This window comes from Cololabis saira, chromosome 10 (genome assembly GCF_033807715.1).
Source record: "Cololabis saira isolate AMF1-May2022 chromosome 10, fColSai1.1, whole genome shotgun sequence".
Lineage (NCBI taxonomy): Eukaryota > Metazoa > Chordata > Actinopteri > Beloniformes > Belonidae > Cololabis > Cololabis saira.
In genome coordinates, this window is record NC_084596.1 from 44,189,234 (window position 1) to 44,210,326 (window position 21,093).

General features: G+C 41.8%; 1 protein-coding gene across 1 annotated transcript in view; it reads right to left on the reverse strand.

Moving 5' to 3' along the window:
* The window catches only part of LOC133453114 (metabotropic glycine receptor-like), a 127,000-nt gene that overhangs the window by 42,760 nt on the left and 63,147 nt on the right, over positions 1–21,093 (reverse strand). Inside the window, exon 7 of the mRNA XM_061732989.1 lies at positions 4,850–4,959. Coding sequence (XP_061588973.1) covers positions 4,850–4,959 — 110 coding nt within the window. The remainder of the gene's footprint in view (positions 1–4,849; positions 4,960–21,093) is intronic.

Here is a 21,093-nt window from a genome sequence, read left to right on the forward strand (position 1 = left end):
ACAAAACAGACACAAAACATGGTTAAAATTCACACATTTAACAACTATATATTTATTTATTTATTTATTTTTTTTAAAGATTTTTTGGGCTCTAGTGGCCCTTTATTGAAGATGCAGACTGGAAAGGGGTAGAGAGAGAGAACGGGGAAGACACGCAGCAAAGGTGCGCAGGCCGGGATTCGAACCTGCGACCGCTGCAGGAGGAGGACTGTAGCCTCAGTACATGAGCCGCTGCTTAACCCACTGCACCACCGAGCACCCCGACAAGAACTATATATTTAAAATATATTTACACAAATGTGTGTATCATGCCCTTAAACTACTATGTGCACCCTGTCGACCCCTGTCGCTTTCTTTGGGTCCACTGAGGTCATTCAGACCGGGTCAGTTCTGCAGAGGACCCCCATCATTATCTGCTCCATGGCCTCCACCCACAGCTTCAGGTTGCTTTCTCTGGTTTGCTTTACGACTAAAGCCTGATTTATGGTTCTGCGTTAAACCAACGCAGAGCCTACGCCGTTGCCGTAACCCCGTCATGAACCTTCTGACTTCTCCGTCACTCCATTTCCCCGCGGTGCAGTACCCCCCCAGAGCACTAGGAGGGCGCGTTCTTTTCCTGAATGGTTTATCGTCGTCTCTAGTTGATTCTTTGTTTAGCTTGTTTAGCCTTTTAGCTTCTGGCTTTTCCGGTCACAGTGAACAAAGGCGACAATGATATGGGAATTAGCTTTCTACTAACTCTAGTGTGCCCATCTTCTCCTTTCTTGTAAATGATCAATGCAAGCACATGTCCCTAAACTACTAGATAAATAAATAAATAAATAAATAAATAAATAAATAAATAGTATGGAAGGCCATTGATAATGTTCTGTCCGGGTACAACAACAAGATGTTTAAAAATGGCAGGGATGGCGCAGTCTGGAACCGGAAATGCGTTGCTACCAATCAAACCAATCCCAGCCCTCTCGGTCTGCGTTGGGTCGTAGTTACATTTTTTGGGAGGTGCAGGTCAGTGACGGCGTAGCTACGGATAGACTCCTGCGTAGCCGCGTAGCCTATGGAGTAGGCTCTGCGTTGATTTAACGCAGAACCATAAACCAGGCTTAACTTGAAATGTATCAAGTGACCTAAAAAGAACCCAGCTAACAACGCTCCACCAGCGCTAATGGTGTTTCATGACTGTGAATCTGACTTGTTGGAAATAACCAATGATCTCTGACTGCTCTAAACATTAGCCATAAGGCTACGTCACCAGTGCAGTGCACGGCTCAGATCTGGACGGTGCCCTGACAGAGGTGTCTGTGGCTCAACTGCAGTCCAAGTAAAAATGAAGGCGTTTTTCTTTTGAAGATGGTTTCTTGTTTTATATTGTTTTGTGCTTTGCATCGTTTCTCTATTTGCAGCATGTTTGATGATGCTGCATTTGTCTTTGTTTTTTGCAGCACGTTTTTTCATTTGCACCACGTTCCTCTTTTTGTACATCGTTTGGAGTTTGTGAATTGAATTTGAATTGTTTCTGTACTTGAAGTCGTTTTCCTTAACTGAGACGCATTAGGCCGTTGCAGTGCGTTTGGACCTTGTCGGCCACCATAACTTTCTCCTTCGTATGTTGAATTCTTTTTCTGTGAGTCCAGTGATTCTCTGTCGTTTTTATCAGTCCTTCATTGAAAGCCTTTTAACTTATTCTTTTATTTGTTGGTTCAACAAACTGTCACTTAGGGACAGAAACAGTCTTAACAGTGTGGTGAAAATCTGTTCCAAGATTATTGGACTCAAGCAGAGAGACCTTGGCTCCCTATGGGAACAACAGGTTTTGAGGAAGACTCAGAGTACCGGTATTCTGGAACTTCTGGGCATGTCTTAGAAAAATTATTTTCACGTCTGCCTTCAGGACGTCGTTATGCCCAACCTGTGTGTAAGGGTAATCGCTTTTCCAAGTCTTTTATCCCCTCTGCTGTTCGGCTATTAAATTTATCCTTATGAATTTGTTTGGTATGTGCATTTAGGTACTGTGTACCTTCTAGGAATTATATCATCCGGTGTTTGTATAGACTGTTTTTAATTCATTAATTTATTGGTATCAGCACTTTTTAATGCAACAAATTGCAGATTTTTGCACACAGCTGCCAACTTTCTCTCTGTGTTTCTACTGAATGTGTTATGTGTTTGTTATGTGTGTGTTTGGGCGCGAGCTGCCGAATCAAATTGCCCTTCAAGGGATAAATAAAGTTGTCTTGAATCTTGAATCTTGAAAAACTTTTTCCTATCGGTTCGGTGTGTGCTAGTGTTCGCTCTCAGTCTTGCTACGTTTGGAAGCTTCCAGGCTTATTGAGTGCATTGTGTCCAAATTCAGCGTTTGCATATTCATTTGGGCTTTTTCTTTTTTTCTTTTTTCTTGGATGCCTGTTGAGCAGCATGGTGGAATAATACCAAGGAAAGTTATTTCTTACACTGAGCGAAACACTGCCAATAAAGAAGAAAGTGCCAGTAAAGCAGAGCTGTGCAGATGTAAAAGGACAAATGCAAGCTATTAAACTGTACTTGTATCACCTTTAAAACACATCGGAGAGAGGCTGCGTATGCGCAGCCTCTCTGGACTGTGACAAATCTCCCTCATCTCTGAGATTCAGTGGGGCCGAGCTATAAACGCTTGAGCCCGCGGCTCACTTCTAATCCATCCAGCAACAAAAAAGAAATAAGATTTGTAATTTTGCCAAGCGAACACTCTGGCCGGCCTCTGACACCCCCCCCCATCTCAGGAACATTTGCCCAGAGCTGCAAAGCTGGGAGCTAGATGGCGTGCACGCATATCTGAGTGTGCGTTTCTACAGATACGTCAGCATTCAGAAATAGAGATGGGAATTGATACGAGTTTTTCGATTCCAATTCCATTTTTGATTCTGCTTAACGATTTGGTTCTTAATCAATTTCCTTATCGATTCTCATTTGGGGAAAAAGGAAAACAATGAGGCAAATGGCGCTAATATGATAGGCATGTTCGTTAATTAGTTTCCTGCAGTAACGCATGGAGTCAGCCAAGGACATGCTAATGTTGCTGCTGGGTTGGTCCGGAGCGGATTGAATACGCGACATTCATTAATTGTTATTGCATATTGTGTGCACTAATGTTTTTGCATGTTGGTAGTATTTCCTCCCTTGGATGAAATATTGACTTGGCAAGTATTGCAAGTTGTCTTGTTGTCGTCTTTTTTACTGAAATGTTACCGGACTGTCGAGCGTTTGATCACCAGGGCGCCGTATTTACTATTGACTGCTGGTTTATGCAACGTGCGTGATGACGTTGTTCGTTCCCACTGGAATCCAAAAGGGAATCGTTTGCAAAATTTCCAAACGATTCCAAGGAATTGAAACACTGGGAACTGAACAAGAACCGGTTCTCGATTCCCATCCCTAGTCAGAAAGGAAAAGATCAGGGGCCTCATTTAAAAAGTTTGCTTGCGCACAAAACAGGGCTTGAAAGATGCGCAAGCCACCTTCTACGCAAAGGTTGGTATTTAAACAGAAAAAACTAACGTAACAATGCGTGTATCTCTACGCCAACCCTGACCCTCCCGTAGGAACATTCTTAAGATATGGGGAACTGGTGACGCAGGCGGTGAGGTGGTGAAATGAAGCCAGATTCATGTCATACTCTAAATGTCATCACATATCAGACTTATGATATAATAGCGCTGATCGTGTCCCTCTGTGTGTGAAGCTCAGCGTCAGTCAGGACTCTGGTGCTGCTGCAGCCGCGGTGCAGGACACGCCGGGAACCTCCTCACACCCACCGTGACAACCGTAGAGTGACTGAGGACAGAACAAATGAGTGCCGGGCCACTCTACGGAGCCCTAAAGGGACACAGATTTTTTTAATATATATAATGAGTTTTACACGTGTGTGAAACCTTTACGCGTGCGCGTAAAGCCTAACTCATGGTTCCGCGTTACATCAACGTAAAGCCTACGGCGTAGGGTAAGCGGCGACGCGCACCTACGCCGTATGCTCTGCGTTGGTGTGACGTGGAACCATAAATCAGCCTTAAAGGTTTCACGTGCGCACCTAAAACTCATTATATATATTAAAAAAATTCTGTGTCCCTTTAAGGGCTCCGTACCTCTTTGCCTCCACCTTCAAATCACACCACTTCTTTTTATTTCTGCAACAGATCTGTCCGTGGCACTCACGGAGTTTAGCCCAGCAACGACGTGCTGCCACTCACTTGCTTTATTTTATACTACCGGTATTTATACTTTTACTGTGACCACCAAATAAGGTCGTTTTCCTGCCTCCACCTCATCCACAACATTTCGATCTCAGTCTCCATGAAATTTAGTTGCACGGTGGCTCGACACGTCTCATTCATCCTGATGCTCAAACAGGCTGCAGGAAGCCGCTGCACATGCTCAGCAGGCTCATTTATATGCAAATACAGTCGCCAGGTGCTTTGCATTGACCATTCTTGGTAAAAAAGTGGGCGTGTTAAGCGCGGGATATGAGGCAAATTCACATGCACAACCTTCCAGCTGGACTGTGATTTATAAAGAGAACAGTGCACACGGTTTTATAAATCCAGATTTTTTTTTGCGCACGCCATTTTCGGCTTTTGGGCGCACGTGCACTTTTAGTATGAATCCTACGCACTCTTTTATAAATGAGGCCCCAGACTTGGTGAGAAATTCAAAAGCCCTTGAAAGGAAGACAGCATGCAATTATTGGACCTGAGAAAGGTTAGGCTGCAGGAGGAGGAGGAGGGAAGTGAAGGGAAGACTAAAGGAGAATGCCACATCTGATATGATGATTACACCGCTTCTGTCGTAATAGTACATTTACTTATTCTTGAAGTACCTGTACAGCTTGAGGATGACGGTGCCGTACATGATGGCGAAGCCCAGGAGGCGAACCCACCTCAGGAGGATACATCGAAACACGCTGGGGTTGAAGTAGAGGATCATCACCTACACACACATGCAGCAGGAGAAGTGTTAACACGCATCAACACGGGACTCGCTGGTGTCTGAGGCGCCGGCTTTGTTTTCTCACAAGTGGATAGTCACACAAATGTCGTTCCCCTCGTTTTCACAAAAAAGAGACATCTTCAGTGTGAGATAAACATAGCAGGAAGCAATATTTTTCCTTGCAGAAACGTCACGCCTCCATAGCTCCCACTGAGTTTCCGTGGTATGTTATTCACATGGAAGCTGGTAATCTTTTCTTCACTGCAGGAATGTGTATTTGCATCGTCCAGGTTGTTGTTTTGTCTCTGCACGGCTTGTCAAAAAGAAAGGCTTGAATTCATAAATTAACATTTTCTGCTGGATGTTGAGTTTCACGCTTGCAGACTGCGAGATAGGCTGAAGAGAGTCTTGCATTCTGAGCTGTAAAGATAAAAGCGCACATTTGCACTTCTATTACAGCTGCATTTCATTTCATTAGTGTGCAGCTCAGCTGGATGCCACATATCACATCTCCGACTCGTGCCGGGACTCTGTGCTCATGCCAGCTGAAGCTAAGAAAGCTTGTATCCACCTCGGAATTTATACACATTCTTAAAATCATTAAAGAGCGACCTTTTCCTGGGGGAACCTAATCCCGTGGTCTGAATATATTTACACAGTCTTTTCCTCCCTGAAGGCACAGCCAAGATGGAGATATGTGCCCTTTTTGTCAGAGCGCTGTGTTCAAAGAGCACACAAAGCTGGAGATGGGAAGAAGCCAGAATAATTCCTAACAAAAATCAAAGACCAAATAAAAATGCTGCTAAGGCAGGAAATTCAAAGGAACCCAAAACTCAAAACTAAATGTGAAAAAGCAAAGAAACTAACAAGGAAACCAGAACAGGGAAACTGAGGCGAGGCAAGGAGGCGTGTAGCAGTAGTAGGGATGCAAATTATCGATTATTTCATTAATTGATAGTTGATAACCTTATCGATCGATCATCGATTAGTTGATAAGCGGCGTTTTTCCCCCATCTGAGATACAAACATAATTTTTTTTGCCTATATAAAATACAAAGGACATTTTAATGTATTCCTTAATCAAATATTTATTTGATACAAAAGTAACAAAAAGACATTTTTGTACCACAAGGAATATAATATAAAGTGCACTTCAAGGCTATTAGTAGTAGCAGCAGCCATAATAGTGTCATTTGTGTCAAGCAAATTTTAAGTTCTAGTTACGTTTTAAGTTAGAGTTTTGGCAGTGTTCAAAATAAAATGATGAGACCTGCTGTATTGGAGCACATTTTCTTTTAGTTAAAACTGTAGCGGGGACAGATGTTTAGAGAAACCTATGTATGTACCGGGTGAAGGCTGATTTATGGTTCCGCGTTACAACAACGCAGAGACTACGCCGTAGGCTACGGCGGCGGCTCTGCGTCGATTTAAGGCGGAACCATAATTCAGGCTTTAGGGGAGACTATCGGAGAACAACCAGAAGAATAAAGAGTGGATTAAAAATAAAAGTTAAGCACTGAGCTACATGTGTCTCCCGTCTGGGCCATTGCAGACTCATTGCCTGAGCATGTTACTAAAACCAAACATATCCGCCGTCTCTTTCTTACTTTATGTGCGCGGCGCAGCGAGTTGTGTCGCATTAAATGTGGTCCGGGCGTAATACCAGCTGGTGAAATTAAACGAAAAAAATAAATAAATAAGTAGATTTATTGTAATCGTTAATTTTAATCGGGTAATTTCATAACGGCAATTAATCGAAAATCGATTAATTTTTAACATCCCTAAGCAGTAGTATGCAGTATGCAGTATGTGAACAATATCACCGTCACCACCTTGTCAAAACCAGAAACCTGTCATGGATAACAGCAAAGTTACGCTTTACAGTGGCATACTCCTTATTAAAGATGACTTCTGAAGTAAATGCTGTATGCACACACATAACACACAACACACACGGAAAGAGAACAAAACATACAGGAAAACAGACTTAAATTAAACAAGACAGTAGAACTAGCGGTGGTGTCTGCTCCTCCTACAGGGCGGAGTCCTGCTGCTTCACTCATCCAAATAACTACAATTTGATGACAAATTTATCTACGTGGATGCAATGAAAACAGTTGTTATAATAAAAACATAATCAGACAAATATTGTCTTGAATGTGAGGTTGCAGCTTGGACAATAATTAATGACCACATGCAGACGGAATCCGCGGCGCCGACCGAGGTGCGCCCAGGACCATCCCAGGAACCAAAACAGGCGTGTCCAGGACCGCCTCAGGAACAGAAGCTGGCGCGCCCACCTCAGGAACCGACACGTCCGCCTCAGGAACCGGCGCTACCAGGACCGCCTCAGGAACCGGCGCGTCCAGGACCACCTCGGGAACCGGCGCGTCCAGGACCACCTCGGGAACCGGCGCGTCCTTATTTCACCAAGACACAGACGTGTATCAGTACACTCGGCAGCTCTGTGTCATCCCTCTCAAGCTTTTGCCGGTGTGCAGCCGCTCTTTAAATACCCAGGCAGGGTGGAGAGATTGATTGGGCACAGGTGTGCCCAATCAGCTGGACCAGGCCTGCACCACCTGTGTGCTGCTCCCCAGACCATGCCCAATCCTCCACCCTGCCACAGTCAACATTCCCTCCATTGCCTCCAATTACTTCAAAAAGCTGCAGCAGGGCTCATTACTGGTGCAGAAAAGCATGAGCACTTGCTCCTCTTCACTGGCTTCCTGCTAGATGTCATATTGATTTCAAAGTCTTACTTACTGTTCACCTTCAGAGCTTTAAACGGGCTTGCCCAGACTTAGATCTCAGACTTATTGACATGGTATCCCCGGATCAAAGTTTGGGACAAAAGGAGATTTGTTTTTTTCCATTAGAACGCTCATCTTTGCACATGGAACTCAGAAACATAACATCTCTGGATACCTTTAAATCCCTCCTCAAAACTCTCCTTCAGCATTGTCTGACTGGTATGTTACAAACTCTATAGCTGCTAATTCTGGCTGCCCTGCCTCCTCTACTCTTTATACACCTTAGATCTTTACTGTTTTAACCATTTTGTTGCAGATTTGTGTGATTGGCATCATTTCCCTGTTGAATAGACAATTTAACTGTCAAACAGATGATCTCACGTTTACAATTATCTGGTCTAAAGAGAGATTCATTTTCAATCCAATACCTGAGACACCAAGGTCTAGAAGCACCAAAACCAAATCCTCACCCTTCCACCCCCGTGCTTGACAGTTGGCAGGATGTATTTGTGTCTTAGGTGTTTGCCAGACACAGTGCAGCACATTAAGGCCTAACTGACCCACTCTGGTCTCATCTCTCCATAGGACATTGTTCCAGAAGTATTTGTGGTTTTGCTCTGATGCGATTTTACAATCATAAGTAGGCCGTAAGCAGAGGTGGACAGAGTACTCGACCCCAGTACTTGAGTAAGAGTAAAAATACTACTGGTCAAAATTTACTCCGTTACAAGTAAAAGTAGCTCAGTCAAAATATTACTCGAGTAAGAGTAGAAAAGTACTTGCTTTTAAAGGTACTTAAGTATCCAAAAGTAAATGCTTTTAAATTTATTTTAAGTAAAAGTAAGAGTAAATTTCTTATTTTCCACATCAGTAAATTACTATATTTTTTCTAAATTAATTTAAGGATCTTTTAACTCTTGTTTCTGAGAATTAACTCTTTGAAACCAGCTGCACTGATGTGCTGCTTTTAGAACCACAATGTTAAATAAAACCTGCAGAAACACTAAAAACAAATCAAATGAATGGGATCATAAGAGGACAGCAGATGATGCAGAGTTTATTAACAATCATGAACTGAAACCAAATGAACCTGCACCATCCAACTAAGTCTGGATCCCCCTCAAAGACCACTGCTTTACAAAAAAAGCAGGCGTAGCCATTGTTGCAGCTCTGTCTTCACTTGTTGCGGCTCTGTCTTGACAAACGCAGGCTACTTTGGCGGTATCGTTTTGAGGAGGCTTGACGTATTTCTGCTTTCCGTACATCCCAGTGGAGAGCGTGCACTGTGATAGGTCTCCTCCTTTGACAAAAACAGCTTGTGTCCAATAGGATTTTAGGGAAGAAGAAAAAAGAGCAGACCTGAAAGTAACGAGTACTTTTCAGCCTTCCTAGAAATTTACTCGAGTAAAAGTAAAAATATTTGTCTTGGAAATGTATTCAAGTAAGAGTAATGAGTACCAAAGAAATCTAATACTCAAGTAAAGTACAAATCCTCTGGATATGTACTTAAGTACAGTACTCAAGTAAATTTACTCCGTTACTGTCCACCACTGGCCGTAAGTTTTATTTCTTTATAATTTTTTATAACGAGAGAGAGAGATGAGGCTGTATCGTGGCAATGCCTCCAACAAACCATTGAACCATCATGAATTGATCTAGCTAAGATTTGTTCACTTGTGAATAATCTCTCTTAGTGTAAAATAACACGCTGCAAATTGTTGGAAAAACTAACCCTTACCAGACTACTGGGTAGCAACGGTAGCTTCTCTAATGTTATTGCTGATGTCTTTGATTTGATACAGAAAAACCTCTAATGCAATAGGCTCTAATTGGTAAAAACGGCCAAATATCACAAAAACCTTTTTACGCTTTCCCGACCTGGTTTTTCAGGCGTGTCTGTAATCAGTTTATTGTATCGCGTTGCATGTGACATAGCCAGTCAATCTGAAGTCACCAAAATCTAGTTTCCAGCAGTTTTTGGCCTCATTTATACCATGAAATTGTGCTTTAACACTCCCTAATAATCATGCATTACATAAGGGCTTTTCCTCTGGATAATCCTTTGAATGATCGTCTGCTGCCTTCTTCTTCTGTTGGCTATTTTCACAGCAGCCGTAACGACTGAAGATGTTTTTGTCCATCTTCTTCAGAGTGGAGATCGTCTTCTTCACTGTTTTGGAGAGACGTTGAGATACGGACAGAAAACTAGGTGAGTTCTGCTAGTTAAAGGAAAAGCACCGTTCAATGGAAACACCAGCCGGGGAGTCTCGCTTTCCTTTTGTGAAATAGTAAAAACACGAACAGTCACAGCACAACTGCACTGACAAGAAGCTGTCCAACTTAGGCCGGTGTTGAAAAAATCAATTTTCCGATTCTAAATCAATTCTCGTATTAATTCCTAAAAATCGATTGGTATGTCCAAAGATCGATTTTTTTTGTTTTGTTGTTTTATCATTACATTACAACTTTTGGTATTTTTTTGTTTATGCCCAAAAAAGGAATGTTTTGTTGGACACAAGAATAACTGGTGCATGTTTTTACCTTTAAATATGGTTTAATGGTATGAAAACATTAAAGTTTTAAGTTATAATTGCATAAATTGTCAATATTTCATTTCTTTATATACTGTCTTGGGGTTACATTTGCATAAAATGCTAAAAACCAAATTCTCAAAAATTTTAAACCGAAATAGACAGAAAATGGAAGAAATTAAGACAGAAGGTGGGAAAAAATAAAACATCATTCGGCCTCTGTTTGCTGCCCTGGATCTGTTTGATAATTCTGCCACACACAATGTTTCTGAAAGCAGTTATATTCAATTCAATTCAATTCAATTCAATTCAGTTTTATATATAGCGTCTAATCTAGGATTTTTCCAGAGACACCGAGCAATTATTACATAAACAATGGCAGGTAAAAACTCCTCTAGTGGGAGAAAAACCTTAAGCCAAACAGTGGCAAGAAAAACTCCCCTTTAGGAGGAAGAAACCTGGACCAGGACCTGGATCATAAGGAGAAACCTGGACCAGGACCTGGATCATGAGGGGGGACCCTCCTGCTGAAGACCAGACTGGGGGTCAGGGACGTCAGCAGCACATATATCAACATTCTGGGAGCTGATTGGTCCTTACAGCATCATTAGCTGCAATACTTGCTGTTGAATCTCAATATAATACTAGTAGTAATATGTTGCAGAACTACAGTAATATAATTCATGCAACAGCTCAAAAAACAAATCGATATCGGAATCGAATCAAATCTTGATAACTGATTCTGAATCTTAAGAATCGGAATCGAATCGATTCTTGACATTTGAATGGATCCCCAGCCCTAGTCCAACTGTCTAACATCTGCTTTTGTTAGAGGTTAATACTGATCCTTTAACGAAGCCCCCACCCAGTCAACTTACTGTATATCATATCCCTACATATGTATGCAAAATGCATGCCGTGTGTAAAACCAGTAAGTCTTCCTGGCAGCGTCTCAGCACCTGAACATGCCTGGTTAAATATAAATGAGTGGGTTTGCATAAGCAGGGCTTAACACCTCAGGTCAACCCACCTACACTTTTCTTATCCAGCCTCCGTCTCTATTTCTAAGTCAACTGATGAAAATGTTTTCCTCTGTAAAGAAGCAGAAAGTCTGCGATGAGTTCAACCCAGCAGCAAGATGGAGGAGATGCAGAGAAATAAGGTGTAGCTGGATGTGTAGCCATGGACCATGGCATGTACCTGCAGAAAGGACAACTCATATTTACAAGAAAAACAAAGTGTCGGGGTGAAAAGAGCAGATGTCACAGGCGGAGCAACAGGACGCTAATCTACTGCTTCCTCCCCACGTTATCATCTCAGCTCTGGTGAGACGTATTGCAGCTGTTCTGCCAGCGAGCGCTTGGGCGGGCAGATAAACTGCCACAACATCCCCGTGTTTAGCCCCCGGAGAGCTCGCTCCCACCCCACCTCGGCTCTGATTTACAGACATTTTTCCAAGCTGTCGCAGCTCAGGATTTGATAAATCAATGGTGCAAGACAGACCTGAGCTATACTTGTTATGCAACCAGAACTGAATCTCTGCTTATGGCGTCATAGCAACGCTCCATGGAACTGTATGGACACGTGTCCATAATGTTTCTAATGTTTCATCAGCAAAGTTTTTAGGTGTCCATATTGATGAAAAACTTTGTTTTAAGAAACAATGCAAATTTGTGTGCAAGAAGGTCTCAAAATCCTTGGGTATCATAAAAAAGGTTAAACCCTTTTTAAAAGTAAGCACTTAATTAACTTTGTACAACAGTTTAATTTATTGTCATATCTGTTATTGTAGTTTAATTTGGGCTAGCACTTATCCTTCTTTTTTACAACCTATTCATAGACTCCAAAAATGTTTTGTAAGAATTGTTACTAACTCTCCACGTTTAACTCCATCCACACCTCTGTTTAAAAAATTACAAATACTAACAATCTACGATCTACATTTTCATCATTATTTAGAGTTTAATTCTTATTATCATTCATACTCCACCAGAAGAAGGAATGATTTGCATATCTCCTTCTGCAGAACCGCAGTTGCTACATTTTCATTCATGTATCAAGGTTTTGTGCTGTGGAACAGTTTAAAGCATCTAAGTAAAACATGCTCAACATTATCTGCATTCAAAAGAAAGCTGAAAAAAAGTTGATAGATTTTTAATATATCTGTGTTTTTCATTCACCATTATTCAAATATATTTCTAAGCTATTTAATTGTATTCTAAAGTATCATATAACTGAGTTATCAGTTATACTGTATAGGCCTATGTATTGTGCTTACGGTATATGTTTTTTTTTATAGAATTATTGTTTTTTATTTTTTCTTGTTTTTAAGAGGGGGGAGTCGCTTATGAGCCCTTCTGGTTTTTTATGACCTCTCCTGCACATCTTTTCTTAACTTTTTCCTGTGTGTAATGTTCCTTTTTACGAGTGCAAACAATAAAACAAACAAACAAACACAACGCCCAAGAAGGCGCTTTGCCACAATAATAAAATAGTGATCATTCTTGTTATCATTTTTAACTTTTCAGTAAAACTCAAGTAGCAGCGAGTTGGGGGCACCTGATGGAGAGAAAAAATAAAGTTGTCATATTATACGGATTAAGAGATAAAGTTACAAAAATAAAACTGCAATTTTATGAGCTAAATGTTGCAACACAAAGCAAACATTATTTCCCACAATGCTTTTACACAAAAGCAGTGTCCTAAGTTTCTTTCTAATCACTGTGATCAGGTGACGCTGATGAACGATGAATTATTTCCTCATGAATCTTCAGTGCAATTTAACAACGAGCTCCAAATCCCTCATTGTTAACACATTTAATGGCTTTTTACTCATAAATTCATAACTTCATCCTCATAGTATTATTTTCTTGTAGAATAACAACTTTATTTTCATACTAGGATTTGTTTTGCGATAAAACCACAACTTCATTCTGATAATATTATGACTTGTTTTAATTCTTGTAAGATTATGACTTTATTCTGCTAATATTAACGCTCTTTTTTGCCTCTCCACATTTTTTCCCCTGAAGGAAGCCCTAAAACGTCTTTAGATAATGAGCTGCAAATGATGAAATTGCAATGAAACTCTCTTCAGCTGCTGCAGCAATTACATTAAATATAGAAACAGAAAATATCACTCTGAAACTGCCGATAGTTACGGTGTTAAACGTGTATGTTGATGCAAATAACAGTTATTAGATTGAGATTTTATCTATAACTTGTGATGTAACATCGTGTTAATCTTGTTTGGCTCATGCATCTTGTCACTTCCATCTCCCTCCCTCCATCACACATAACTGCTCTTCTTCATCTGTTTTTACCCACAGAAGGCCTCACACCGTCTTCTGGCCTCAGGTTTTTTGGAGGAAAGCTGTATGTACTGTTTGGTATTACCTTCAGGTTATTGCTTTTGTGCTTTTAGCAGTTATTGTATAATAAAAAGGCTGAAGCCCTCGAGTCCTGCCAGAGAAGTACTGAGGAACAGATATCCACCAAGTGCAAAAAGAAATGTTAACAACCTGTTATTATTCACTGCAAAATTACCTTTCCTCCCCGTCTTGGTTCTGACTCTCGCTGCTACGGCCTTTCTCTCAGGCCACGTTTCCATTCCACATAGCCGGGTATTTATAAAAACGGATATTTCCCCCTCTACGTTTTGAAAAATACCATCATTTACACAAACCCACATAAATAGCTGTTAAGGTGCTATGAGCAGCCAAACCTACAGGGGGCAGTGTAACGAGAAGATAAAGTCATGCTAGCCAATCAGAATCCTGGAAAAAAACATCAACAAATGACACGAGTAACTTCCAGTTACTTCCAAGATGAACGAAAGTCTTTCGTTTGGAGTGACAGAGAAGTGGAGTTACTTTTAAGTGTGACATTAGAATATAAAACAAGTAAAATACAAGAAAATATTGACGGTGGCCAAACAATTTGTAAACACAGGTGGCACACATGACGCTGGTGACGTTTCTGTCATATAATGTGACGTTCTGAAGCCTAAATCTCTGTTTCCCTCTGTTTAGAAGCAAACGTGAAGACAGAGTTTTTGTAAATCTCCACTTGGGCTGGAGTTTTCAGAAATGATCGTTTTTGTGACTTTGAGCTTCGTTTTCGTGTAAACGAACGGCCAAAACGCATGAAAACACCACCGTTTTTGCTACGTGTAAACGGGGCCTCAACCTAAGCTGTGTTTAGGGCTGACGTGCTGACAGACACCTTCATCTCCTGAGCTAGCAAGTCCCCCCAAATCTCTTTGCTCCACATGCTGGACCGACATATGAGCTACAAGTCCGCCTCACCGCTTTTGTTACGCCCACGTAGCGTATGAAAACACAAATCCATATATCAATACACGAGTGTGCACAGACACACACAAGAGTGTAGTCATGATTCAGCATCATTCTGCCTCCACCCACAAAACAAAGCACCGACAGTCGCTAACGGCTACATGTGCTCTGAACACGTGAGCTGCACCATCTCGCGGTGCACGCCGTTTCAAAGACAAGGTGGCCATCTTGGTTTGCATCCAACTTTCAGCGCCTCCTCCATCAATTAATCAGCAGCGGTATTTTTAAAACAAGCGGTGCTGGAACTTGATGGACTGTTTAAAAATGCATTGAGTGCCAGAGTGGCCCGGCTGCAGCTGCAGAGGTAGGAAAGAAAGAAAATGCAAGAGAGGAGAAAGTCACAAAGGTGAGATAGTAAGAGGACATGCAAATGAGGTTATGAAAGGGAAACGTAGAGGAGCCGGGGAGCAGGGAAGGGATACAGACGAGAGCAGCGGGCGGTGTGAAATGCAGAGAAGACACCTAAAGATGGGCAGACAGAATCAGAGGAGACAAAGACGCTTCTGTCTGAGATGATAACGGCAGCAGGATCTTTTTGCAGAGCTATTTTTGGAAGTTATTCTATGGGGTAAAGTCGGGAAAAGGAGGCGGATAAATACAAAACCATGGTTTAGTCACATGAGAGTAGACCGTCAATATCTCCAACCCCTCATCTGTGGTAACAAACCCAATATCTATGGTGGCAACACTCCCAGTTACTCTGTAATGAGAGTAAGAGCTTCACCCCGAGAGTCAGAGGAGCTGTCTCGCCTCGACAGACTTTCAGGGGTGTTAGTGGGTCTGAGGATGGCTGGCGTCCAGTTAGCTCCGTGTTTGAGGAGTTCAGCGTTTGTATAGAGCGAATCCCCCGGCTCCACCGGATCTCTCTGTTACACCATTCCCTCCATCTGCTTCTAAAAATGGGCTTCCCATTCGGCGGTCCAGGTGCACCGTGGGCCGCGTGCACAAGTAGAATTGCACACATATACAACGCACAATGGCACCCACACACTTGGCCAACTCAGCGCCTAGCAAATAAATAAAAAACGACGCTCACACTTGCACACCAACTGCTATGTTTTCCCCTCTTCAGACAATAATCAAGAGTACATTATATAGTTTTAACTTGTTGTTTTTTTTAGATTAGATTAGATTAGTCATTGTTATATAACAACGAAATTAAAAGTGCCATCAGTCAGTGCTAAAAAACAGATAAATACTATAGTATATAAAACACTTTCACACAACACAAAATAAAAAAAATAACTGCACTACACATGCACACAATCCCTCATATCAGTTACAGTTTGTTTTTTGAGTAGATTGAGTTTTGTTACAGCTGTAGGATAAAAACTGTCTCTAAAACGGGTTGTTGTTGTTGTTTTTATTGCTGTGTACCGTCTGCCTGAGGGCAACAGTGCAAACAGAGAGTGTTTCCAGGGTGATGAAGTGTCCTTTGTGATATGTTTTGCCTCTTTAATACAGCGATCGTTGTGTGAGTCCTCCATTGAAGGGAGAGAGCAGTACTCACCACCCTTTGTAGAGCCTTCCTTTGAGCCACTGTGGTGCTGGTACACCACACACAGATGCAGTACGCCAGTAAACTCTCTATGGAACACTTGTAGAAAGACACCAGCAGTTTGTGCTTGATATTGTACTTCCTGAGGGGCCTCGGGAAGTGCAGTCTTTGCTGGGATTTTTTTGTCAGCCCAAAGGTGTTCAGGTCCCACGTGGAGGTTCCTGCTCAATATGGACCCCCATTTATCCAAGGCTTCTGATTGGGGAAGACCCGGATGCATTTCTCTACAGCTGCAGTGTCTATACAGTTCTTGATGTAACACGGCACACTATCTGTAAATACCTCCAGGTGCTGGTGTTACAAGACAACCCAGTTGTCCTGTCAAAACAGTCCTGCAGCTGCTGTGAGGCATCCTCAGGCCAGGATTTGATGACAGACCAAGATGTGGCAGTGGCAGCAGCTGGATAGATGCTCTGCTGATGGCTAATCCTGCCATGTAAAAATCCAACAGCTGATTTAGCATTACCATCCGGTGGAAGCTCTCGATTTACCGGTCAATCTACGCACCTACCCTCACCTATGGTCATGAACTTTGGGTAGTGACCGAAAGGACGAGATCGCGGATACAAGCGGCCGAGATTTCGGTCACCCGGGAGGAGCTCGGAGTCGAGCCGCTGCTCCTTCACATTGAGAGGAGTCAGCTGAGGTGGCTTGGGCATCTGTACCTGATCCTCCTGGAGGCGTGTTCCAGGCATGTCCCTCCTCCCTAGGGAGGTGTTCCAGGCATGTCCCTCCTCCCTAGGGAGGTATTCCAGGCATGTCCCTCCTCCCTAGGGAGGTGTTCCAGGCATGTCCCTCCTCCCTAGGGAGGTGTTCCAGGCATGTCCCTCCTCCCTAGGGAGGTGTTCCAGACATGTCCCTCCGGGAGGAGACCCCGGTGAAGACCCAGGACATGCTGGAGAGACTATGTCTCTCGGCTGGCCTGGGAACGCCTCGGACTTCCCCCGGAAGAGCTGGAGGAAGAGCTGGAGGAAGAGCTGGAGGAAGTGTCTGGGGTGAAGGAAGTCTGGGCATCTCTGTTGAGACTGCTGCCCCCGCGACTAAGCGGAGGACGATGGATGGATGGATGGATCCGGTGGTATGTAAACAGCAGTTACCAGGACTGTGGTAAACTCTCTGGGGAGGTATATGGGTCTGCATTTAACAGTCACAAACTCCAGGTCTGGGGAGCAGTGGCTGGTCCCTCCTCTGCTCTTCCCTTCCCTGAGTCTTCCCTTCTGTTGGGGCACTCTTTTCACTGCTGGTTTAAGCATGTTGAAGCGATACCATGTCTCCTCCATCTCCATGACAACTGCATTTTTATTGTAGTTCCAGTCTGTAAGTTATTGCCATATGCATTAAAGAAATGTGAGGTGGCTTTTTTTTTTTGTGAAGTTAAATATGAAAAGGCACTATAATTGTTTCAGCTGAAGTTAGAGATCATTAGCACAAAACTGCCTAAATTAGATATTAATTCATTTTCTATACCCACTTAATCCCATGAAGGTTCACGGGGGTCTGCTGGAGTTTATCGAAGCTCATTACAGTCAAAAAGAGAGGCACACCCTGGGAAGGTCCCCAGTCCATCCCAGGACCACATTTATAACAAGCACACACACTCACAGGCAAATTTAGAGTCATCGCTGAACATAACAAACGTGTTTTTAGAGTGCGGGAGGAAGCCGAACCAAACTAGGAAGCTCCTTGCTGTGAGGCAACAGTGTAAACCACCAAGACACCTGCCTTCCATGGAGTGTGACGCCATTTAGGCAAGTTCTTTATCATCCAGGTCATCCATCCATTTCAAGGACCCAGAACATAACCCCCGAGCAATTATCACATAAACATACTGTAAACACTGGCAGGTAAAAACTCCCCTAGTGGGAGAAAAAACCTTAAGCAAAACAGTGGCAAGGAAAACTCCCCTTTTAGGGGGGAAGAAACCTGGACCAGGAACTGGATCATAAGGGGGGATCTCCTGCTGAATACCAGCTGGGCAGAGCAGGAAAAGAGAGAACAGACAGAGAGAATGAAGAACAGAGAAAGGAGAGACACAGACACAATAGCTAACTGGTGCACTACAGGGATGAGTATATAAACAGATGTAGACAGCAGACACTGAGGTGGTCGGAGGTGGGGGTGGGGGGAGTTGGGTTGCAGGCCAGGATGTCAGCAAGCATATAGCAGACATCCACACAGACAGGTGGAAGCAGCAGTGGGATGATCAGAGGGGGGACTGCAGGTCAGCATGCAGCTTCTTAAGCTCTGGCCTGCAAACTACACAAAAGTACGGGGGCGGCGGGGTGCAGCACAACCAACTACAAGAACAATGGAGAACAACATGATGGTGATGAGATACTTCTAATTAATAACTGAGAAAGGAAAGAGAAGGCGGGGTGATGGGCACCGCTCAGTGGAACATGTTGGTGCCCCCTGCAGCGTAGCTCTATAGCAGCGTAGCTCTGTAGCAGCGTAGCTCTATAGCAGCGTAGCTCTGTAGCAGTGTAGCTCTATAGCAGCGTAGCTCTATAGCAGCGTAGCTCTATAGCAGCGTAGCCTTGTAGCAGCATATCTAGGATGAAGCTCTTTTTAAGACCAGCTGTTCTAGTCTGGTCCTGCAGCTGCAGCTACGACTACTAACTCTAACACACTACAGTTACACTAACTAGAGGTTTACTAACACTAACTAGAGGTTTACCAACACTAACTAGAGGTTTACCAACACTAACTAGAGGTTTACTAACACAAACTAGATGTTTACTAACACTAACTAGAGGTTTACCAACACTAACTAGAGGTTTACTAACACTAACTAGAGGTTTACTAACACTAACTAGAAGTTTACTAACACTAACTAGAAGTTTACTAACACTAACTAGAGGTTTACTAACACTAACTACAGGTTTACTAACACTAACTAGAGGTTTACTAACACTAACTAGATGTTTACCAACACTAACTAGAGGTTTACTAACACTAACTAGAGGTTTACTAACACTAACTAGATGTTTACCAACACTAACTAGAGGTTTACTAACACTAACTAGAGGTTTACTAACACTAACTAGAGGTTTACTAACACTAACTAGAAGTTTACTAACACTAACTAGAGGTTTACCAACACTAACTACAGGTTTACTAACACTAACTAGAGGTTTACTAAACACTAACTAGAGGTTTACTAAACACTAACTAGAGGTTTACTAACTAACTAGAGGTTTACTAAACACTAACTAGAGGTTTACTAACTAACTAGAGGTTTACTAAACACTAACTAGAGGTTTACTAACTAACTAGAGGTTTACTAACACTAACTAGAGGTTTACTAAACACTAACTAGAGGTTTACTAACACTAACTAGAGGTTTACTAACACTAACTATAGGTTTACTAACACTAACTAGAGGTTTACTAACACTAACTAGAGGTTTACTAAACACTAACTAGAGGTTTACTAAACACTAACTAGAGGTTTACTAACACTAACTAGAGGTTTACTAACACTAACTATAGGTTTACTAACACTAACTAGAGGTTTACTAAACACTAACTAGAGGTTTACTAAACACTAACTAGAGGTTTACTAACTAACTAGAGGTTTACCAACACTAACTACAGGTTTACTAAACACTAACTAGAGGTTTACTAACACTAACTAGAGGTTTACTAACACTAACTAGAGGTTTACTAACACTAACTAGAGGTTTACTAAACACTAACTAGAGGTTTACTAAACACTAACTAGAGGTTTACTAACACTAACTAGAGGTTTACTAACACTAACTAGAGGTTTACTAAACACTAACTAGAGGTTTACTAAACACTAACTACAGGTTTACTAACACTAACTAGAGGTTTACTAACACTAACTAGAGGTTTACTAACACTAACTAGAGGTTTACTAACACTAACTAGAAGTTTACTAACACTAACTAGAGGTTTACCAACACTAACTACAGGTTTACTAACACTAACTAGAGGTTTACTAAACACTAACTAGAGGTTTACTAAACACTAACTAGAGGTTTACTAACTAACTAGAGGTTTACTAAACACTAACTAGAGGTTTACTAACTAACTAGAGGTTTACTAAACACTAACTAGAGGTTTACTAACTAACTAGAGGTTTACTAACACTAACTAGAGGTTTACTAAACACTAACTAGAGGTTTACTAACACTAACTAGAGGTTTACTAACACTAACTATAGGTTTACTAACACTAACTAGAGGTTTACTAACACTAACTAGAGGTTTACTAAACACTAACTAGAGGTTTACTAAACACTAACTAGAGGTTTACTAACACTAACTAGAGGTTTACTAACACTAACTATAGGTTTACTAACACTAACTAGAGGTTTACTAAACACTAACTAGAGGTTTACTAAACACTAACTAGAGGTTTACTAACTAACTAGAGGTTTACCAACACTAACTACAGGTTTACTAAACACTAACTAGAGGTTTACTAACACTAACTAGAGGTTTACTAACACTAACTAGAGGTTTACTAACACTAACTAGAGGTTTACTAAACACTAACTAGAGGTTTACTAAACACTAACTAGAGGTTTACTAACACTAACTAGAGGTTTACTAACACTAACTAGAGGTTTACTAAACACTAACTAGAGGTTTACTAAACACTAACTACAGGTTTACTAACACTAACTAGAGGTTTACTAACACTAACTAGAGGTTTACTAAACACTAACTAGAGGTTTACTAAACACTAACTACAGGTTTACTAACACTAACTAGAGGTTTACTAACACTAAGTACAGGTTTACTAACACTAACTAGAGGTTTACTAACACTAACTAGAGGTTTACTAAACACTAACTAGAGGTTTACTAAACACTAACTAGAGGTTTACTAACACTAACTAGAGGTTTACTAACACTAACTATAGTCTTTACTAACCAGAAGGTTTTTCAGTTTGGTTTTAAAGGTGGAG